The sequence below is a fragment of the Daucus carota genome, chromosome 6, assembly GCF_001625215.2.
Source record: "Daucus carota subsp. sativus chromosome 6, DH1 v3.0, whole genome shotgun sequence".
NCBI lineage: Eukaryota > Viridiplantae > Streptophyta > Magnoliopsida > Apiales > Apiaceae > Daucus > Daucus carota.
The window spans coordinates 5,702,230-5,726,197 of record NC_030386.2 but is presented as its reverse complement, the minus strand read 5'-3'; the positions used below and the strand labels follow the sequence as shown (position 1 = coordinate 5,726,197).

The following is a 23,968-nucleotide window of genomic DNA, read 5'->3' as shown; positions in this document are numbered from 1 at the left end:
TAGTAAAATATTATATTATGTGGAATAATATTTTCATTTCAACAAATATAACCAACATTACTATTACTATAACACAATTATCACACAAAATAGGAAGCCACCTTGAAAGGTAAAACTAGTTCAAAAAACTTACACCACAGCTGCTTTGAAAGAAGAAAATGTATTGCAGCAATTTATTTATTCTTTTGTTCTGCTAAGTACAATAACTCATTACATTTATGCACACATATTCTAGCGATTGCTGTCAAAGATTAAGGTTCTATCTTTGACATCACAGCCACTTTGTTCAAGTGCATCGTCAAAGAATCTTCCTCCGGTGATTCTTGAATCCATACAAGGTGGAGCAAACTGGCTGATTATATCGCTCAACGTCAGCATTCCGGTCACTTGTTGCACATCATTGACTAGAAAACAGACGTTGGTTTTTCTACGTGCTAATGTTTCCATTGCTTGCTTAAGACTGTCAGTCGTTCGGAATATAGCAGGCTTGTTCATTCTTGGAAGAAGCTTCTTTCTCAAAGAGAGACTCTGTGTGGAGGTTGGACTGGATTCTGTTGTAGCTGTTAAAGCATCAAGATCACGATCAACGGTTTCATCAGAGTCTAAAGCAGGGCTTGTAGCAACTATTTTCTGGTCAACAGTTGGATCAGAATCTGCTGTAGAGGTTTCCAGTTGGATGAAGTGATCCATGGTCACCGTCCTGTGATTATGCTTTATATACATCATTATGTCATGAAGAATACCAAAAATAATATTCCTGAAAACTAATGCTACAAGAACATAATCCAAATGCAATGTAGTAATTATAGCTTGGTGTCTATGTACAAGACGTACTTTCTATTGTTGAATATGTCTTCGTAGTCTAGAAGATGATACACGTCGCTGGTCCTCACGCAACCTATGATACTTTCAGTCTGTCGCTGCACGACTGCAACTGCACATATCCGGTTTACCCACAGCATGTTCATTGCCTCCCCGACACTTTGGTCTTCATAAACAGTAGCAGCCTGCTTGTCAAACCTAGAATAAACAAACCGAAAGGAAGATATGAGCAACAAGTTGTTTGTATACTTAGAAAAATGTTCAAAATCATTAGCAACAACACCTGAAATCTAACATAGCTTTATCTGCTATGTTATCAAACCACTCTAGCCCACTTGATTGGAGAAGCAAGTCAACAACTGCGCTCTATACAAAGCAACCGATGATCAGAAAAAACCTCTTCAAATGACTGTATTCAATATCTTCTACTACTAATAAGATAATATTGCACTATTTCTTGCTGTTTCTCATATACGAAATCAGTTGTTGCACAGTTACTTTAAGAGGACAAAAAATCGATTTTGCACCAAAATATTAGTTTTCAGGTGCGTGATTAACCAATTTTTGCTTCTTGACAACTGTTCAGATGTCCAGTTACTCTTATTTTAGCGAATCTAGTCAAGTTGTTTATGCTGTAGCAAACGAAAACTACCTCGGTAATAAAGCCAGTTATATTAGATTTGTGTCCTTTCACAATAGGAACAAGGTGAAGCTGATGTTTTGAGAGCAGCAACAGAACATGAAAGAGCGTGTCATGTGAATTGATTGGGAAGAAAGGTTCCCACAGACATGACTTTGCTAGCTCACCAATCTAGTTTTGAACACAAGAACATGGATGAGTGAGTTAAGGAGCGGCAAGTAGTAAATTATGCACATTCGAAACAACTACAAAGCAGAACACCTTAGTTTCGGCAATGTGATCAACTTGTTCTAGCATGGAGAAAATCCCACTGGTGAATTCATATCTCATGTCATCATCTCTTTTATTCCTAAAGTAATCTTCACATTCCTGAAAAGTCAATTTGGAGCGAAATCATATATAATGCATAAATACATCATTGTATTACTCCACAAAAAAAAAAATGTTTCGAATCTGTACCTTTAGAAACCACAGAAGCATGCTAGCCAAATCAATAATACCAACATATGGATTGTTGAGTTTGTGTATAGAATTTAGGAATAATTTCAGTATACTAGGTGCAGAATAGAATAGTGAATCAAACAAGGAACTGTTTTGTGTTTCTAAATATTTCTGTATTCTTAATCTTATTCAAAACAATACAATCTTCTCCTTTATATAACAGGAGAATATAAAACATCATACATGAATCAAAATAGATACATCTTCCAAGTTCTATGAATCATAATTATTGTGTTCTCACATATTCCTAAATTCACTGAATATAACAGAGTTCCAGATTCTTCCTCTAAGTCCAAGAGTTAGTTTACTTATCCAACATGGATCAGAGTGGTTAATGTTGTCTGGATCAAACTCTACGGTGTCCGTGATAGGAGCAGCAAATACATCATTATCGTGCATAGTTCTAATCGCATAACGCAAGGAATCTTGAGTTGTTAATTTCAACACTTGCAAAACAATAACACTGTAAATTAGTATTCATTACTGGGCTGTTGGCTCCAAATGTCACTATTTACCACAAAAAGGCCTCTATTGTCATTTTCTGAAAAAATGACCCAAAATGTCACTTCAAAACGCAACTTTTGGGCCTTTTCTCTCATTACAGCTACAAATCAATAGATACACGGCACCCAAGATTATAGAAAATTCTTTGGAATCATGACTCCACCTAGTTCTATCTTTATCAAACTAAATCAGCTAGTAGCAATAAAGTTCAAGCCTTAAAGTTGATGTAAATGGCAATATATTAATTATTTACCAGGAGGGTTGGGGATGGCAGTAACTGAAGAAACAGGGATGTGATCAAGAAACAGCTGAAGGGCAGTGCCAGAATCAATGGAAGCTGATGAATCTGGGGTGCCATGTTCATCCACATCATCTGTACGATTGCTGAGGATGGAAACAAGAGTTTCTTTTTTCTCAGTAATACTACCCTCTGTCTCTTTCACTATCTTTTCTATCCCTCTCAAATCCATTTTTATTTCTTCAGCTTTCAAGCACTCACTGCTGCCAAAATTTACTTCTACTTCTACATTCATTTTATTTGTGTCTTATAATTTGATATTATATATAAAGAAATAATTAAAATAGAACGGTAAATTTGGTTGTAAATATATATAAATGTATTTGATGTCAAATTTATGTTTAAAATATATATTTATGTTTTTTCGACATCTCTTTTTTAATTAGAATTAGAAGAGAATAATTAATACATCTAGCCATCATTATGAGAGTAAAAAGTAAAAATAAATTAAAAGAGGATTTCGATTCTGGTTAACCGGAATGATGAGTTAAATGCCTACTCAAAATTAAAAAATAAAAATATGTACTTATGTACTATTAAAAGAGAGTTTAGATTCTCGTTAAATGAGCCAAATGCCTACTAAATATTAAAAAATTAGTTAAAAGCTAAAAATATTATTAAATTAGAAACTAACATATGCATAGTGCAAGTTTTATTTGGACAACAAAAAGATGTCATATTACAATTATTTATAAATCTCCCTTCCTTCCACGTATCAGATTTTTTAACACGTGTCAATCGAGCAGAGCACCAGCAAGTTTTTGCAGACATCGGCCGAAAACTGGTTATGGAGTCACCGGTCGATCCTAATGTGTAACGGCAGTAGATTATATAAAAAAAAAATTCTTCCTCTTAATATGCATCTCAACCGGTGTCGTAAAAAACGAGAATCGGACTTAATCGGTGAAGTTACGGAACAAGAATTAATCAGAGATTAATTAAATTGATCGGGATTTAATCGGATTGATCAGTGATTAATCGGAAATTTAATCAGTTCGACGAGCTACGGAATAGGGATTAATCACGATTAATCACCGACTTTTATAACAGAGATCTCAACATGAAACAAGTCATTTTTCTCGTCTTGTATTATTTCATTTCTCCTTCGGTTCCAAATCTTATTTTATTTAACTTCTTTTGTGTTAAATTGATTAAATTTTGGTTATCATTATTGTTTTATCTTTTATATTTAATAAGATTTAAAAAATACATCTTAATTTATATTTTATGGGTAATACTTGGCCAAAATTCAATAAATTTGATAAAAAGACAAATTATTTGAGACGGAATCAACTGATTTTATAATATAAAAATTAATCAAAAGAGTTGGATTAGAGGGAAATCCAAATATAGACTAGCAGTATTTTACGATTACAATATGTGATTTAATAAATAAAATAAAATTATGTATGTCAAAAACAGATTTATGAATGCTCTTTCTATTCAAAAGTGTGTTTAATCGACTAAAACTACGTATCTTTTTAGAAATGTGGCAGAAAGGAAAACCGAATTAGTGTAGGTTTTTTAATCGACTAAAACTACGTATGTTTTGATCCTCTATAAAAGAAAGTTACGTAAGCACATTATAGGCATTTGTAATTTTTGAGAATGAGAGATTTGCGGAGAAAATTCTAATTTTCTTTACAATCACGAACCCTTAACTTACAATCTCACTCACCACTATACACATCACTACCTCCAATTCCGATAAAGAGCCGTCACCACATATTTGGATTTCAATAACAACCTCAATCTTGTTAATTTTCACATTTCTCCTTTAACACACATAATCAACACGAGTACATGTATTGCAGCAAAATTCACCAATGATTTTGCATATTGTTTCATCTATGAAATATATTTGTGAATAACTTTTAAAACAATTTAAGGATTTTGGCGTTGCCAGCACAATATTCATTATTGACAGTAAAGACTTTTATATTTTGAAATGAAAAATGCTCGAAGGCCACCAAAGTGTTGAAGTAGTAGTTTTTATTGTCATTGTTCAACTCAAAAGTTCTGCACTGTTTATTTCTATTCGTAGCCTTGCACAGATATCAACTCTTCCCCGGATATACCCTACTCTGGCACTCCACAAGGAAAGGGAAAATATTCAGCTGGTGCAGCCTTTCAAGATTTATTCAAGAACTTCAGTTGTAGCCTCATCTTTACGGATGATCGGAGCTTCCACCCTGTGGCAGAACAGCAATTCAACTTGCTTTTGGCCAAAAAAGCACTGTATAACTCAAGACTAGTAAGGTTTTGATGTCCAAAGAGACAGTAGGTTGTCAAGGCTCATTATCATATAACAGTACCATCTTTAATAGTGGCATTCTCCAGTATGATCGTGATTCCTGATCTAATGTAGAAACCTTCTTCCGGTCTGTCCGCTTCTTGAACACCCTGACAAGACAAAAATTAATCATAGTGGAGTTAAGAGTGCAGATGAAAGAAGTTAGAAATACTGATATTTGCTTTGGAAGATTATGAGGCATCAGGGAAAGAAATAGAAAGCTTACCTCTTTGTTAGCGATTATCACATTACTGCCAATTTTTGCATTCTTGTCAATAATACAATTACTGTGATGAAAATAACAAGAACTTGGTGAGGACTTGATGTGCTGATCTTGAATACAAAAATAATGAAAAAAAAAAATTCAGTTATGTTCGTTACATGATCTTTGAGTTCCGACCAACTCCGATTGGGACTTTACCCTCTGCTGAAAGAGATGCAATCTCAGATTCTGTTTGATAGTAATCTGCTCCCAGCATAAGTGTATCCTATATTTTTTTCCGAATGAAAATCAAATGGGTCATTGATAATTTGTTTTACCCCGATTTTTATGCATGGACAATTAGTTTAGGATAAATAACCTTAAGCTCCACGCCAGAGTCTAAACGTGAGCGTTCACCCACGACTGAGTGTATAACATTACATTCTTGTAGAAAGCAACCATGTGATATAAGTGCATCCTTAATCTGCAGACTCATGTGAAGCATGTGAACTGAGACGTTGAACTTAAGCCATGATAGGTCTAAGTACAGTGACTTACCCGACTTCTTTCAAATTTAGTTGGTGGCAAGAACCTTGGAGAGGTGAAGATTGGTTTCTTAGGATCATAAAACTCGAATTTTGGTACCTGTATCGTATCACCCTTTAAAAAGTTTGCAGGTAAAGAAAAAACATCCACAAATTTCTAGAGCGGAAAATATGAAATAAAATAATAAATTTACGGTACTTAAACCAACCTCGTCTGTAAGTGCCAAATTAGCATCATAAAAAGATTTTATAGTTCCAATGTCATCCCAATAGTCTCTGAATAGATATGCCTATCAAAATAGGATTTCATTTACGAATAAGTTAAACATGCCTGTCAAGTGTCAATTTTAATTTAAACAGGAGTAAATGACATTTAGCATAAAACAAGATGTAAATGAACACATAAGTCCAGTATACATACCTGCACGTTATGCTCTGTAACAGCTGAAGGAATGATTTCAGATCCAAAGTCATTGGATGTAGGATATCTCCACCTAAGAAGCTTCAATAAAATATCCTTCTTAAAGACATATACTCCCATTGAAGCAATATATGGGGATTTTGCAGCATCTTCTGGAGACAACCCTAGCAGAGTGGTATCTACTTTCTGCAGTGAACCAACATGAAGATAATTACATAAAAGTTAGTATATAACAGTAGAAGTAGTGTTAATAACAATTCTTTCTGCCCGCAAATGAAGGCAAATAATTGTGAATCTATCTGCATGCCTAAACAAAATGGTGACTTTTTTTTCTTTTTTTTTTGAAAGCTGCATGCTGATTTGAAAATTATAATCAGCTTGCACAAAACTGGATCTGAAGCTAGGTAGGTATACATCATGAAAATATAGGTCTACAAAATGAAAAATCAAACCAATCATCTACAAACTAATCATTTTATCACTCTGATCAAATAAAAAGGACAGGACTCGCTATAGAAATATCTAGTATCTAGCTACTTACCATGGCTTCCAGATCGGCACCCCTGGGCTTTTCAGCAAATTGAACAACTTGCCCTAGGTTATCAATTTTCATCAATCCATAATCTGTTGCCCGGCTGATAAATATAGCTCACTTTGAGATAGTATGCAATAGCATTTGATTATAACATAATTGAGGATGTAGAATTTTATTTATATATTCTTTTACATTTGGCATACTACAAACAATATTTATAAGATATAAGGTAAATACGGAATAATATATAAACAAAATTTGTGAGTAAGGAAGATCGGATGGGAACCATGCCATTATAGTGGGTGGCAAATAGAAAGAACAACAAACCTGTCCCCTACAGGTACACATGAGACTGTAATGTCTGCATTCCTATCAACGTGATTCTGTTTGTGTAGTGAAACAGTTAGGAGCATCAAAAACAGGACTGTGCCATCAAATGTTCCAGAAAAAAGCAATATACCTGCACGAAGTCCATATAATCCATTCGATAAAGATGATCCCCTGATAGTATCAACACATTTTCAATGTCCTTGTTCTTGACATCCTGAAGTAGTTACAAATTATAACATCAGCAGATTAGAAGTCAATCATTATTTACAATAAAATGAACCTACAGAATTTAAATGTGCATCTAGTTATTTAAGCAATCATAAGAATAAATTGCAACTAGAATAATGGATTGGACCTCAAAAACCCATGTAAACTGCCTCACGGCATCTGCAGTTCCTTGGAACCAATTCATTCCTGCCTCACCTGGTGTCTGAGTGGCGGCAAGCACCTGTATCAGGAAGTTGATATGAGATCACCATTCACCAGATACATATTAATACCTATAAATTTTCTATTTGATATGCTATTTAGTTGTATAGTAGTCAGAAATATAATTAATAATAAACTACTAGTATATCGATATGTCTGACAAAATATACAACTAGACCACAAGTCTGCTCTAATTAACAAAATGTCTACACGAACATAATATCCATCAGTAATATTACCATGTAGCCCACAAGGGCAGAACTGATCTATTAAAATCTGACCTGCCTAAAATGTATATTCTGTAATTCACCATTTAGCATGCTAATGGGTTTTTTTGGAATTTACCTCAACAAAACCATCACCAAAGTTCACTCCATTTCCAAAATACGTACGAGCTAGATGACGATTCAAAGAAGCCGAGTTGAACTGAGTAAGAACAAAAATCTTGTTTATGCAGCTGTTAATACAATTGCTCATGGGAATGTCGATAAGTCTATAACATCCTCCAACAGGCACCTGTATTCAAACATCAAAAGAGGACCACTTAAACAATACCGAAAAAACAATGAATTACTTCTAAACTGAAGAGTTACTAAAACCATTGAACAATATAACAGCGTGAGTAAAGCCAAAGAAGTCGGTTAAATTCTTACTGCAGGCGTTGCTGATCTTCTTGTAAGAGGAAACAGCTGCGTCCCAGCACCTCCCCCCAATATTATAGCCGCCACATTTTTAGGCTTCGCCGTGTTCCTCTCTAAACTTGGAACCCTTATGGACTAGAATAATGCAAGAAACATGAAATGAGAAAGCATCAAATCACAATTTCAAAACAAAAATGAGTGAAACGAATGCATCTTACTCACCATTGTATTTGTGTCTATACCATTATTTGAGGTAAGCACAGAGAAAGAAACCCCTGGTTTGATCTTTCTTACCCTTTTCCCAAGTTTAAAACTTTTAACCATATAATCATTTCTCCCCCTCAATCTCTCCCCAAAAAACCCATTGAGGGGTGCAGAGCAACAATCCATTTGACAAGAAGAATGAATGAATGGTAGATTAACAATGAAGCATTGAATTTGTAAACCCAGTAAAGTATACAAGGTACGCCTCTGATCTAAGTAAGCAAGTAAAGTATAAATGACTTAAAGATGCTTACACTGCAGTGTTGTATTATTATAACAACTAGTTAATTAATGGTGAAATACAACAAGAGCCTGGTCCAGAAGATAAATCTAGGAATCCAAGACTAAATATGAGCATTAAAAGTGAAAAAGATGCAAAGTGTGTATTCAAGGGGTTCCAACAGGTGGGCAGATTAAGAGGAAGGAAATGCGTGAATGGGTGGGTGAGTTTAGCTTTATTTACTTCACGAGAATAGAAATCTAATCTAGTTGCACCATTGTTATTTATATTATCATTTCTGCTCCGCTTCCACTTCTCACTCTCATATGTCGCTCAGTCCTTTCTGTTTCGGGTTAAATGGCGTTTTGGTCACTCAACTGACCGGAAACTTGCAATTGGGTCATCCAACTCAAAAAGCTGTCAGTCACATCATTAAACTCTTAAATATTTTCATTCAGGTCACTGGCCGTTACACTCTGTTAAATATTTGACGGAAAGCTGACTAAGCGTCATGACTTGGCTTAAAAAAATCCACCGTGGCGTGTGCAGTCAGCTGAAGTGGCGATTTCGTCACTCAACTGGCTAAAAACTTGCAATCGGGTCATCAAACTCAAAAAACTTTCATTTAGGTCACTTATCATAATATCCGTTAAAAATTGAAAAAAGAAATAATTAAAAGCTATCATGTAACACCTTTTTTCTCTCTTGAAAATTTCGAAACTTATTAACAAAATAAACTAATACACACACATAAAATCAATAGCTTCACCCACAAAAACTTAATCTTTGTTTATCTCATCGTTGTATATATCTTGAGGTCATCTTGAAAAAACTCGTTATATTTTTTATGGACTTTTTCACGATGACCAAAAAATATTTTAAAATGACAATAGATTTATAAGTATGAAATTTTTCCAAAATGGCCTTAAGATATATAAAACGATAAAAGATAAATAAATATTAATTTTTTGTGGGTGAAACTACTGATTTTATGTCTGTGTATTTGTTTCATTTGTTAATAAGTTTAAAAAATTTTAAGATGGAAAAAAGGTGCTGCATGATAGCTTTTAATTCTTTCTTTTTTCAATTTTTAACGGATATTATGATAAGTGACCTAAATGAAATTTTTTTGAGTTTGATGACCCTATTGCAAGTTTGTATTCAGTTGAGTGACCAAAATGCCACTTCAGCTGACTGTACATGCCACAGTGGATATATTTAAGCCAAGTCACGACGCTTAGTCAGCTTTCCATCAAATATTTAACGGAGTGTAACGGCCAGTGACGTGAATGAAAATTTTTAAGATTATAATGATGTGACTGACAGCTTTTTGAGTTGGATGACCCAATTGCAAGTTTCCGGTCAGTTGAGTGACCAAAACGCCATTTAACCCTTTCTGTTTCAGCTTGAGAAGACGGACAAACAACTGCATATATTTTTTAAAATATATTTTTAAATATCGAATATCATGTTAATTACAATCTTATTTTTATATTTACATTTACATTTTAATTATAATATAATTATTTGAAAGTTGGGGAGAGAAGTGAATAGAATTGGAGGATAGCCAATATTATATTTAATAGTAATAAATTATTAACTTTAAGGAGGAGAAAGGAGATTTTTAAATTTATAAAAAGCCATTAGAGTCTATTAAAACACTATTTTTCACATGTACTTTTAATTTAAAATTAAGAATTTGAGCAAGTCGAAAATGCTACACCTTAGATAATACATGCTTGGGATAATTAATTCAAACGTCCCTGAATTATAGGCTTTTTATTGTCTAGGTCCCTATCCTATTTTTCTCAATATTGCGATCCTTAAACTTTCAAACTTTTCTGATTCGCATCCTTCCGTTAAACATCAACTAACAGACGTTAGTTAATGCTTACGTGGCAGATGCTTGTGGCTAAAGCTTACGTGGCTAATGCTTACACAGAATCCATAAGAGAAAAATATATACATGTATATATATGATCTTGTATGTCTGTACATACTTCATATGATAGAAGGATCGCTTTCAATCGAACCCCAGCTTAGTGAAGAAAGAAAATCCTCAATCGCTCTGGAACCCTAATTCTCGCGCACTCTGTGTTAATACGCAGCTTAGCGAGTGTAAAGTGTGGATGTTTTATTTTTAACTTAAATTGACTTAACTTAAATTGGTTTTAAAAGATTACATCTCACATTTTAATTTTTTTAATTTTATTTTTTTATCTGCCACGTAAGCATTGACTAACGCATGTTAGTTGATTGTTAACGGAAGGACACGAATTAGAAAAATTTGAAAGTTTAAGGATCGCAATATTGAGAAAAATAGGATAGGTATCTAGACAATAAACAACCTATAGTTCAGGGACGTTTGAATTAATTATCCCTACATACTTCTATGAAATATGTAGTACAAAATATATTCATTAGAGAGAGGAAGTTCTTTTGTTCAAAACTTTTAATAATTAAATACAACCACATACAATATATCTGAAAATTGATAAAGTTTGATTTAAAAATATGAATTTTGAATTTGAAATCACGTGCATCTCATCCTCTAAAATATATAAATTGTATTAAAAAATCTAAATTTGAAGTTTAATAAATTTGAAATATTAAACATAAAATTTAATGGACCATGTCAAACACTACATCTTTACGCGATTCAAAATTGCTAAAATAAAAGTACAAAATATATGCATGCAAATATGCAATTATGAAAAGAAACATTCAGCACGCAAAACTAAAAGGCCTAGTTGTTGTCATATGGCAGCTACTATTGCTTATCGAGAAGATATTATTATGATTAGTCTTTCCAATTATTTGTTCAATTATTTGTTGACTAAAATATAATCAGATCGAAATAAGCATCATTGGATAACTCAGTGGTGAATTAATTTTTTGTTGTCCCGGGACACCCGGGTTCGACTGTAACTCATCCAAAAAGTATTAAAACAGATATTAATTTGTAAGATATATAAACCTGCATTTTCAAGAAAAGAAATATTAGAAAATAATATAAATAAAAATTATAAATATTTTCGATAAATATTTGAATTCAATTTATATAAAGCTCTATTTGTAATAAGCCTGCATTGTCAAAAAAAAGAAATACTATACAATAATATATATATATATATATATATATATATATATATATATATATATATATATTTATATATATATATATATAAATTATAAATATTTTCGATATATATTCATAATCAATTTATATAAAGCTCTATTTGTAATTTAAATCTTGAGCGATGTATATAGGGAGCTGTTCCATAACTGAATGTGGATGATTATATAATTGTGTTCAACCAATCTTTAATCGTTCATTAAATAGTGAACGTCTAGGATGAAAAAGCTATACGTTATATAATATAGCGTATACGATATATAATAGAGTATAATTCCAGTTAAAATTGTTCTCTGCTTTATCTCTTTTGTCCTACGTTATATAATATAGCGGGTTGATTTTTTTCCAGCGGAACCGAATTCGTTTTATTATATAACGTATTTTGGATGTAAAATAAACCCGGCAAAACAAAACAAAACCACAAACCTAGCAACCGATGTTGAGGCGATTACAACCCAATTCAAACCAAAATCAACTCGATCTAATTGCCTCCAATTTACATATGTGTGTGTATATGTGATGTATGTTTTCTTTTATGTAAGTAAGTTTTGACTTTAGTTTATGAATTTCTATATACATACATAGATGTAGTATATATAACGTCAATACCTCTTATTAACCTACTATTTGAATATATAATTACTTGTACATGCTTTAGGATATAAGTGCACTTCTACCACTGCAGGTGCTTAGGAAAGTGGTTGTAGGTCGCGTACGAGGTTGCCATACTATTTGATTACAAAAGTAAATTCAATATGCATGCACTTAGGGATCACAACTTTTCTTTTTGGCCGAGAAAGAGATGAATATCATTACTTCAAATCATTCAATAATACATCTGTGAACTCTGGATAAATATTACCCATCGTCCAGACACGATCAGCTATAGAACTACTGCATCTCGCTATGAAATGAGCTACGTGGTTCGCAGACCGTTTAACAAACTTCATTAACACCTTCTTGCCTTTCAACTCTTCTACTAGCGCCTTGCAATCTTCTATTATTCTGCCGAAATATGATGGAAGAATTGAAGGGCCTCTGATAGCTTGGACAACAATTAGGCAATCGGTTTCCACCTCGACATCTATGTAATCCTTCTCCTTCAGTCAGCTTAAGGCCTCCCTGATGCCCATAGCTTCTGAAATTTATGGCGTAGTATTACCAGAGCAACATCTCGAGGAGCTTCCACCAAGGAGCCTTCATAGTTTCTAACGACAAAAGCAAATCTGTAGCAGTTAGTTGAAGAAAATAGTGCAGCATCCGTATTCACCTTAACCTTGCTAACTTTTGGAGCAATCCAGCAGTCATCACCATCATCCTGAGTCATCAAACCAAGATAATGGTCGAAAGATTTGTTCTGGGCACTATGCCATTGGTTAAGGACCACCTTAGCGGACATTACAATATCCTCTACCTCCAACCCTTTTTGCTTCCAGACCATATCATTTCGACACTTCCATACAGACCAACAGAGCAACTGTCTCTTTTTGTATCCCAGCCATGAAACAAGTTCATCATCCACTCTGCAAAAGAAAATTCTAAAGATTCTGCAGTATCGATTACTTAATTCTAAAGATTCTGCAATATCGATTATTGAATTTATCAAATCTATATATACCTCAAATTAATAATATTATATTATCCTAAAAATTGTACTCTGTTTCCGTATGCATAAAACTTAATTACACTATCAAACTTTTCAAAGCTGCAACAACAACAAAACTAGATTACCGCATAATTATCCGACTCATAGGCACCCCTAGTACTAGCATACCATTCAAAAAAGAAAGTATGGGTAACAATTAAAGAGGATACTCACCCGTTCATTGTTATCTTTGATTAGATTCCTTTCATTAATGAAGAAAAGATCATTAAGATTAATTGTATCCCCTTCTATATGAATTGATTGAAAGGATCTTGGATTTCATTTCTCGTATAAGTTTTGGGACCTTCATTCAGCATTGCTTCTTCTAAATACTTAGAGGCACTTCCTGTTTGAACCCAATTAAATAAACAAAAATCTTATAATCATCAACAATAATGTCGTTTGAGTTTGAAAGTTAGTAATGAAAAGTAATTATATATATATTAGTTTGAAGTGAGTACCTTCACACTTCCGTATTGGAAGTTTAGCGAATGAGCTCAAGTTTCTGATGTTGTCAGTGTTGTTTGTTGTTGTTGTTGTTGTCGAGATGTGCAAGTAATTAAGGGTGACTTCCTCGTTACCTAAACAATCTTTTCATACTCTTCCTCATCCTCCTTTTTGCACAAACAAATCTTCAAATTTGTTTTAGGGTTTGATCTTGATAGTAAGCAGGTCTATTTCCTATCCCAATGAGTTGTAATATCGAATAATTCACTTGTGCCAAACTAGCTATGTTTTTTTTAACTTAGTGATCATATTGTATTATATATGTACACACATCTACCCTCCATCTTCAGTTACCCCACAACCACAAGCCCCATACCACTCTACAGAAATAGAATCCACAGAAACACAAAATACACACCACCAAGAAGATGAAAAGACACCTAATGAAGCCTAAAGAACATTTCTCCACACAAGCCAGCTTGCACCCTCCCAGTCACACTGCATTGCACAAAATTCCACCCCTCCTCACCACTCCACTTACACCGCCAGATATGATCACTTCACTTCTCTTCGTTTCTTATCTCAATAATCTAGAGCCCAAGTACCTGAGAGTAGTGGCGGATCCAGCTCCGTAAGTAAGGGAGGTCGTATATAATATTTTGTGACGATAATTAATCGGAATGAACATAAAAAAAATTAATATTCATTTTATCTAATTATTTACCGTTGCACAGCATAAATAAGTCATGTTCACCTTGATTAGAATGGTGGATACCAAAATGATAAGATAGAAAACACAATTTTAATATTCATATTATGTGATTTTTTACCGTTTTCACGAGATCGTGTAATTATATAAATTTAAGCATAAAAATTTAGGGGGTTGCCCTATCAGGGTCTGCCTCTACCTGAGAGTAAGTTTTCTTTTTTTTTTTTTTTATTTTCTTGTATTATGCAGTATATGTATTACTTTAGAAAAGAGAAGCTGTTTAGGTTTTAAAAAATGGGTACCATAAGGGTTAAAATTATACATACGTTTAGCTTTGCTTGTCCTGTCATGTTTTTTACACATATTTTTAACTTTTACACTAATAGTTGGATTTACTAACCCTAATTCTCTCTAGCCTCTCTCTTGTCGTCGCCGCCTGAGGCTTCCATCGGTTTTCACCGGTGGAAAACCCTGAATCAATTAATTGCTTTGTTTTCTTCTTAGTTTTTGAATAATACTCTTCTCAGGAAGTTTAGATCTAAAACCATCGGAGATTTGGCTGTCTCTCTTCCAAGCGGGTGGGTTTCAGTCCGATTTCTCTTATTTTTGTGGTTCTGCTATTCTCGAGAGAATTCTTAGATCTAAAACAATCAGAGATTTTGCTGTCTTTCTTTTTTGTTTCAAGCGGGTGGATTTTCAGTCCGATTTCTCTTATTTTTGTGGTTCTGCTTCAGATCCAAGGTTGTTTTCTCTCCCTAGTGAGAGCTTTGTTTTTCGCTTCTTAATTGTAAGCGGGGTCTTGATTTGGTGATGAAAGTTTGTATGGAATCGCAATTTTGGTCGATAGCTCAAACGATAGCTCTATTAAGGCATGATGAAGAGGGTACCAGTAATTCAACGAGGATGCATGAGACGGTACTTGTATTTGTATATACATTTTCTTCAAAATATCGTTTAACTGTCTCTTTATGAGAACATGCGATTGCAATTTACTGTTTGTTCGACTCGATCATTGGTGTAGATTTCGTATGACTTTTTATTATTAGATTAACACCTTTGTTTCAAAAAATAGTTGGATTTACTATCAAAATTAGGATTATGAACTTTTAAGTTAAAAATCTATTAAAATTTAGAAGTACTAGTGGTATAAATCGTAGTAATAGATAATATGTATTTACTCTTTTTTTCTTTAAAGATGATCTAAATTATTGAGAAAATAATACGACCCAATGGATAGATTAGAACAAATCTACTTTGTCTTGCTTTGTATTTGTGCATTTTTGCTTTATACTAGTAAAATGTGAATGTAAATCTATGATTATTGCCTTATTGAATTTGTGCCAAAAGTGACACTTGCGTCACATATTAGATTTTTTGGTTGTTCTGGTTGTTTTCTCATTGGATGATAGTTTTGATTCTGATTCTACTCTTGCTAATCGTTTGTGAATTTTTGGTCTAGTACTAATTGTTTTCATGTAATGTCGTTTCTAGATTATTATCAGGGTCATTTGAATGAGGCAACAGTTGAAGGAAGATAATTAACAAGTATTTATGATCAGATATATAAAATACTTTTGTAGCTGATACATATACCATGATTTTTGTATGTGTTTATACTTGTTTTTTCTAATAATCTTTAATGAGAAGATGAGTATGCTCATGACTAAAAATTAAGTCCACAATTACATCATTGTAATTTAAGAAAGCTTTCTTACAGTAGGGCACTTGTTTCACATGTATTATTAGTTCATTGTTACATATAGATTTGGCTGGCGTGATCATTTGAGTAAAAAAAAAAATTGTTTAAAGAGGTATGTGTCTAACTAGTTCAAATCGAAATAATATTTATTTGAAATTCGTTATTTATAAGATATCTCAAAACCTATACAATTCTATCTAGAAATACTAGACAATAATATAAATAAGAATTATAAATATTTTTGATAAATATTTAAATTCAATTTATATAAAGCTCTATTTAATTTCAATCTTGAGCGATGTATACTGGGAGCTGTTCATAACTGAATGTAGATGATTATATAATTTTGGCCAACCAATCTTTAATCGTTCATTAAACAATGGACGGCTAGGATGGAAAAGCTATACGTTATATAATATAGCTTATACGGTATATAATAGACTATAAGTCTAGTTAAAATTGTTTTCTACTTTACCTCTTTTGCACTACGGTCAACGCTATATAATATAGCGGGCTGATTTTTCTCCAGCAGGATCGAGTTCGTTTTATTATACAACGTATTGTATTGTATAACGTATTTTGGATGTAAAACAAACCCAGCAAAACAAAACAAAACCACAAACCCTAGCAACCGATGTTGCGGCGATTACAACCCAATTCAAACTGATATCAACCCGATCTAAGAGTATTGTCTTCAATTTACATGTGTGTATGTATATATGTGTGTGTATATGTGATGTATGTTTTCTTTTATGTAAGTAAGTTTTGATTTTGATTTATGAATTTATATATACATACATAGATGTGTGTGTGTGTGTGTGTAGATTTTAGCAAAGTTTGATTTTTTTTATTCGAATTTTTAGTTTGATTTGAATATTTAGGTTCAAATTTTGTAGTTTGAATTGTTAGTTAGATTTAAAATTTTGATAAAATTGTTAGTTCCAATTTTTAGTTCGAGTTTTGAGCTTGATTGTGTAGATTTGGATAAACTTTGATTTTTTTTGGAACGGGAAACAAATGGATAAACTGCAAATATGTCAGAGTACCTTCCATCTCAATCAATGGAGATTACATTATTATCAAGTGTATCTATCTCAACAATGGGGGTCTGGGATGTTTACAAAACCCGCGAGCGATTATGCAAAATAATGTTTGCTTAATCACATCTTTGTTGAAGTCTTGGACGCTCAAAACGAACATATTTCACTTCGTTTTTGGGGAGATGACAGTGACTCTAGAAGATGTATAAAGTTTGATTGGTCTACCGGTTGCTAGAGAGTTCGTCAAACTCGATTTTGATGTTGCGGTGACAAAGACATGATTACTTATAAGACCCAATCCAGATCTTTCATATGAATAAAGGAAGTCGACTTGGGGACCGTATTGGTGTAAAATTAAATTTTTTGAGAGAAATGTATTGTGGATGCCCTTCGGATACGGATCAGGCCATGATGGAGACATACATCCAAGGATATGTTTATGATTGTGAGGGGCGATATTGTTTCTTACGAAGTCCAATAATATCGCTCACCCTCAATCAGGTTTCTACTTAATTCGAGGAATATTTGGATATGTTTGGTGGCTAGCAGTGCTTGCTTATTTATACAGAAATTTGAGAGAGGCGAGTAGCAAAGATGTCAAGTCCATAATCGGTTGTATATTAATATGATATTTAGGGATGGGCGCGGGGGCACTTCGGGGTCGGGGAGTGCTATTTCCGCCCTCGATCCCCGAATTCAAAACTCATCCTCGAACCCGCCCCGAACCCCGAACGAGGATTTTTATTCTCCCCGATCCCCGCTCCGAATGGGGACGAGGATCCCCGCGGGCATTTGGGGAAATTTATTTTTTAATAAAAAATATAATGACTTTATAATATATAATATAATTTTCAATAAAAAAAGAAAATACTAACTCCTAATATACTAATAAAATTATATTATCATATATTTTCAATATCAAATCATATTAAAATTGATTTATAATCTATACTTACTATTATATACTTATATATAATAAGCGTAAGGGAGATAATTTGGTCGCATGGTCCAAAAGCTTATCATCCGTTGGATCGTATATTGAACAAATAAATACCGTTAGATTAGAACATAATTAAATTCTGTTCTATAAGGAAACTGATATCTACTTGGATGTTTATAATTCCTTTTCTGAATCCAAAACAAATTCTGTTTTTCACGTGTTTTTGGTTTTTTTTTAATCCAAAATAAATATTTCCTACCAATTTTAATTGTAGAATTGTATAAATCGCACCGTCACAAAATTATTTTTATCCATTGAATCGTATATTGAACAAATAAGCACCGTTAGATTAGAACGAAATTAACTTCTGTTCCATAAGACAACTGATATCTACTTGCATGTTTATAATTCCTATTCTGAATCCAAAACAAATTCTGTCTTTCACGTGTTCATGATTTTTTTTAATCCAAAATAAATATTTTCTACCAGTTTTAGTTGTAGAATCATATAAATCGCACCATCACAAAATTATTTTTATCTCATATATTTTAAAATTAATAAGCCCGATATATGTGAGTAACGAATACAAAAACTTTTTCTTAATCCAAAACAAATTCTACCATCTTATTGCATGTTTATCAGTTTATGATCCATCTTCTTAATTCAAAATAAATTATGTTTATCAATTTTAGTCTCGAACCATAAAATTTTTTAGAAAAATATTTAAATCACATTATAATAATTCTAATATAAAATACATTTATAAATATAATCTAATAGGAGTTGGCGTCACATATTCTACTTAAAATAATTTAAAATTTGATAGAAAAAATTTAATACTTTGGCATGATACATACAATTTTAATTTAATATTTATATATTAAATTTTTCACACTATTTAAAATATATTTAAAAAGTTTATAAATAATTGAAAAGCTCTCGTGCCTTGCACGGGCTATAAGCTAGTACTATTAAAGCCGAAACATTAAAAGTTTGGTCGGTCGGTACTTGGGCCAAAATACGGGCCTATCTATATACCTAATTATTCTGGGCCAATCTATATAACCAATTATTCTTTTTAATTTGAGCTAAAGTATGGGCCTATCTATATAACCAATTAATAATCCTTTTAAAACCGAAACATTAAAATTTTGGTAACTCAGTACTTGGGCCAAAATACGGGCCTAACTATATAACCAATTATTCTGGACCTATCTATGTAACCAATTATTCTGGAGCTATGTATATAACCAATTATTCTTTTTAATTTGGGCCAAAGTACGGGCTTATCTATATAACCAATTAATCTTTTTAATTGAAATATATTACTTTTTTTATATTTCTGACCTAAAAACTCAATCTTTTAAAATAACATTGATAAACATGGTAATTACTTTTTTAACTAAAATATATTATCTTTTTATAAATTTTCAAACTAAAAAAATTAATCTTTTACAATTAATGAGGAAATGGGCGACATATTTATACGTAAAGATGTGTGCCAAAAGTCTAAACGTCAAATAATAAAAAATAAAAAGAGTATTATTGTATTGGTCGGGAGGTCAGTACTTGGACCGAAATACAGGCTTATCTATATATATAACCAATTATTTTTTTAACTAAAATAAATCATCTTTTATATATTTTTTAGCTAAAAAAACTCAATTTTCTAAAATAATATCGAGCAACATAGTAATTGCCTTTTTAATCAAAACGCATTATCTTTTTTAGATTTTCTAACTAAAAAAACCAAGATTTTACAATTAACACGGGCGCCATGTATAAAAAATATAATATCATTAAATATAATTATTAAATAACATGTGATATTATTCAACTAAAATACATTAATAACATTATTTTTAAATATTCTAATGATCTCACATTAAAAAAAATATTACAAATCTATCATATACTATATATTATTACACTATTAAAGTCGAAAATAAAAAGTTCACTTGATTGGTCAGTTAGTTGAGTTTGGTGAATCGATTGGTATTCGACCCACGGAGCTCTTGAATTTATAACATTTTATAGTATATTTTTTATTATCTATTAAACCAAAACATTAAATTTATGTTGGTTTCATGCATCTCATTAAATTATAATATGTTTTATATTATATTATTAATTATTAATAACAAAATATCAAAAGGTTGATTGGTTAGTTTATATCTCAGTTTATAGTCCTTCTTAAATTATAACATGTAAAAGATTTAACATTCTCATTAAAATATATATGTTCGACCCAATTTTTAGTTAGCCATTTGACGAACTTAATTATGAAGAATTTATCCAACTGTTAAATAAAACATTTATTAAATCACATTATTCTATTATAATTTTATTTTTACAATAAAATTAGATAAATTTAAAATATATACAATAAAATAACAAATATGTTAACCGTCCGTGCATTGCACGAGTTATAAGCTAGTATATATAAAAGACGATTTTAAAATATATTATATTAATATTACAATATAATTATGATCAACCAATAAGAATAAAGATTGTTTTTAGATTTCATTAATATTATAAAAGATATCTATTTTTAATAATTTATTTAGTGTATATATATATATATATAAATATATATAAATATATTATTATTATTTATATATACACAATCGGGGTCGGGGAGACACAAATCCCCGACCCCGCTCCGATCCCCAAATTTTTTATAGAACCTTCCCCGTTCCTCCATAAATTTCCCGAATCCCCGACCCAAACGGGTCGGAGATCGGGTCGGGGTCGAGCGGGACGGAGTAAATGTCCATCCTTAATGATATTGTCTGTTCATATTAATGAAATTATTTGACAAATTATAATCAAATTTTGGATGTTGAATGAACTAAACATATCAGGTAATCTCAAGTATACCAAAAAGTTTGAATCGAAATTTAATATTGGTGTTAAAAAAACAATTAAATTGAAATTTGAAAGGCCAAGACATTGGTGGTTATGTGGCACTTCCTTGCTTAGTAAGGAAAGCTTTGAAAAGCCAATCATCGTCCCCCATTTGGTCCACCTGGACGTTTCTAAAGATTTTTCAGCTTGGTCCACTTTTTGTCACTTGGAGTTTTCTGAATGAATCTTCAACAGACTTTTAAATTGAAATTTGATGGAGAAAGAAATTTTTGCTCCAAGAAACTCTTAGAGCATTTTTAATAGACTTAAATAGGCTCTTAATTTAAGATATAAGGAGGATGCTCAAAAATTGAGCTCCAAGAGGCTCTTAGTGGCTCTTAAAAAGCTTAAGAGCCTCTTCTCTCTCCTCTATTTTAAGAGCCATGTAGTGGCTCTTAGCTTATTTTTAATAATAAAAAATTCATTCCCTCATTATATGAATTTGAATCTTTGACATAGTGGGTTTGGATATGAATAAAATATACAATAGTGGGAGGTTATAGAGAGCATTGTTGGAGACTTGGAGTTGTCACTCTTAAAATTACACTATATTACTAAGAGTCATATTTTTTATATTATATTTAGGAGACTATTGGAGATGCTCTTTAGTAGCTCTTTATATCACTAAGAGTCTTTTGTTTCTCTCCTCTCTTCTCAAAGTTAAAAGTCACTACGAAACTCTTAACTTATTTTTTTACAATAAAATATCCATTCTCTCCAATTGTATTTGAGTTTGTGTCATATATAAGTATTTATGTTATGAGATTTATTCATAGATTTCACAAATGTATGTGGACATAATTAATAATATTTAGTACTAGTTGAATTAATTCCAAGTTATATAAGATTGATGCATTTCCAGATATTAAAATAATGAGCTTATTGCACTTTGCAACCCTCTTCTTTTCGCAAAAAACACATGAGTACTCATACTTTAAGTCGTGTCAGTTTGCCGTCCCAACTTCTAATCCGTCGTGTCAGTTTGCCGTCCCAACTTCTAATCCGTCAGTTTACCCCATGCCGTTAAAATTTCTGTTAACTCTAATGTTAAAAAGATTTTACGGCAGTTTGCACCTCTAACTTTATATTTCGCTTTAGTTTGCATCCTTGAAACATTTTTTCATTAAAATCAATCATATTTCGTTAAAAACATAATCAAGTATATTTTAATTTAATAGTTTGTATTTATAAAAAAAATTGTAATACAATAATATCAAAAAGTTAATATGCATAATTTTGCTAATTAACTTATTGAATAACTGGGCATATTATTTGCAGCACAAATTGATCACTAAAAAGACGATTTGAGAAAATGTACACGAACCTACATGTTTTACATGATTAAAAAACACTATATAACAAGCAAGACATGGGTAATATTAAAATTTAAAAATTGATGAGCTGAAAAACAAGTGAAAAATTAAATATTTTTATACATAAAATATTGTATTTGACATTTTAAATTTTTATTTGTTGCTAATCTAATAACAAAATAAAGTTGAGCACGATTGGATAGCTCAAGTGGTGGGTTTATCCTTTGTTGTCCCGGGAGACCCCGGGTTCGAATCTGTCTCATCCGAAAAGTATAAGAACATATACAGTTTAGTCTGCATTGTCAAAAAAATAATAAAATAAAGTTTAGTCTTTATTTCGTAATTTTAGTGACGATTTTTTGCTTCAAATATTTTGCTCAGTTATTCAATTAGTTAACTAGCAAACTTAAGCATATTATTTTTTTGATATTATTGTATTATAAAAATTCTTTTTATAGATACAAATTATTAAATTAAAATATACTTGATTCTGTTTTTAACGAAATATGATTGATTTTAATGAAAAAACGTTTCAAGGATGCAAACTAAAACGAAATATAAAGTTAGGGGTGCAAATTGCTGTAAACTGTTTTTAACATCAAAGTTAACGAAAATTTTAACGGCATGGGGCAAACTGCTAACAGATTAGAAGTCGGGACGGCAAACTGACACGACTTAAAGTATGAGTACTGATGTGTTTTTCGCGAAAAGAAGAGGATTGAAAAGTGCAATAAGCTCTAAAATAATCCAACTGAGGTCATGTAAGATTACTGATAGTTGAGAAGAAAGCAGTATCTGATTTCATCTTTAAACAATGGCATATACCCCAAGAAAACAGCAGCAGATGGGTAGATGCTCTGGATAACTATAATAATATACATTTGGCATGACAAGGTTGTTCTATATTCTGATGGGAATAAATTGGATATATTCGTTCATATAATAAGAGAGAGTTTATTCCCAATATTCATACAACAAGAACCCTCTTTCTCCATCATTATCTCAAAATGCTGTTCAGGCGTATTCTTGCAGAAACTATGTTTTATACTACCATACCCATTTTCATCCTTCAATCCTGGCAATTACTACAGGCAGCTATTTACTAAATTATATGGTTTACACAGTGCGCACCCGAAGGATAGCGGTTGCGGGTTCATGCGTTAAAAAAAAATAAAAAAATTATATGATTATCGAATACTCTTTTTGTCTCTGCGGATAGTTTATGTTCGAGATACAAGACTCGCCACATATTTTAAGTTATTAATAAATTATTATCTCTTCATAAATTATTTTAAAAGTCTGAATAAAATATAATGTTTAAACTTTTAGTTAGAAACAATTTTTTTTTTTTAAAATTAGTTATAAAACCATATTCTATAAAAGCAATGAAAACAATTGTATAGAAATGAGCAGAACGGAATAAGAATATATTATATGATATGCACATACAAAATTTTTATACTTTTGTATATAATGGGGCCGTT

The 23,968-nt window shown here is 31.8% G+C and overlaps 2 protein-coding genes across 3 annotated transcripts; both read right to left on the bottom strand.

Moving 5' to 3' along the window:
* Window positions 1-77: 77 nt before the first annotated feature.
* Window positions 78-2,985, bottom strand: LOC108227574 (SNF1-related protein kinase regulatory subunit gamma-1-like). 2 transcript variants are annotated; one of them, XM_064079939.1, is made up of 8 exons: window positions 2,721-2,985; window positions 2,287-2,409; window positions 1,922-1,974; window positions 1,724-1,831; window positions 1,475-1,633; window positions 1,106-1,188; window positions 835-1,020; window positions 78-700 (listed from the first exon to the last, which is right to left on the bottom strand). In XM_064079939.1, exons 1-8 carry the CDS (start codon window positions 2,935-2,937, stop codon window positions 232-234), a joined length of 1,398 nt encoding a protein of 465 aa, XP_063936009.1. In that variant the 5' UTR covers window positions 2,938-2,985; the 3' UTR covers window positions 78-231. The 2 variants fall into 2 exon arrangements, with proteins under 2 accessions (XP_063936009.1, XP_017258283.1); XM_017402794.2 differs by lacking the exons at window positions 1,922-1,974; window positions 2,287-2,409.
* A 1,697-nt stretch (window positions 2,986-4,682) lies between these two features.
* Window positions 4,683-8,784, bottom strand: LOC108224616 (glucose-1-phosphate adenylyltransferase large subunit 1). Its single transcript, XM_064080386.1, has 14 exons — window positions 8,384-8,784; window positions 8,174-8,296; window positions 7,866-8,036; window positions 7,447-7,539; window positions 7,222-7,305; window positions 7,089-7,144; window positions 6,768-6,861; window positions 6,227-6,412; window positions 6,015-6,095; window positions 5,819-5,905; window positions 5,640-5,744; window positions 5,440-5,546; window positions 5,285-5,345; window positions 4,683-5,168 (listed from the first exon to the last, which is right to left on the bottom strand). Exons 1-14 carry the CDS (start codon window positions 8,549-8,551, stop codon window positions 5,067-5,069), a joined length of 1,518 nt encoding a protein of 505 aa, XP_063936456.1. The 5' UTR covers window positions 8,552-8,784; the 3' UTR covers window positions 4,683-5,066.
* Between the last annotated feature and the right edge of the window lie 15,184 nt (window positions 8,785-23,968).

Bases quoted from the DNA above. Each gene is read 5' to 3' on its own strand.
- LOC108224616 (XM_064080386.1), bottom strand. From the start codon at position 8,551: ATGGATTGTTGCTCTGCACCCCTCAATGGGTTTTTTGGGGAGAGATTG. The intron at 6,096-6,226 runs GTATGTATACTG...CTATTTTGATAG, and splicing joins TTACAGAGCATAACGTGCAG to GCATATCTATTCAGAGACTA. The intron at 5,906-6,014 runs GTTGGTTTAAGT...GATACGATACAG, and splicing joins ATTTGGCACTTACAGACGAG to GTACCAAAATTCGAGTTTTA.
- LOC108227574 (XM_064079939.1), bottom strand. From the start codon at position 2,937: ATGGATTTGAGAGGGATAGAAAAGATAGTGAAAGAGACAGAGGGTAGT. The intron at 1,975-2,286 runs ATCCATGTTGGA...ACAAACTCAACA, and splicing joins AGACAACATTAACCACTCTG to ATCCATATGTTGGTATTATT. The intron at 1,021-1,105 runs GTGTTGTTGCTA...TGTTTATTCTAG, and splicing joins AAAGCTATGTTAGATTTCAG to GTTTGACAAGCAGGCTGCTA.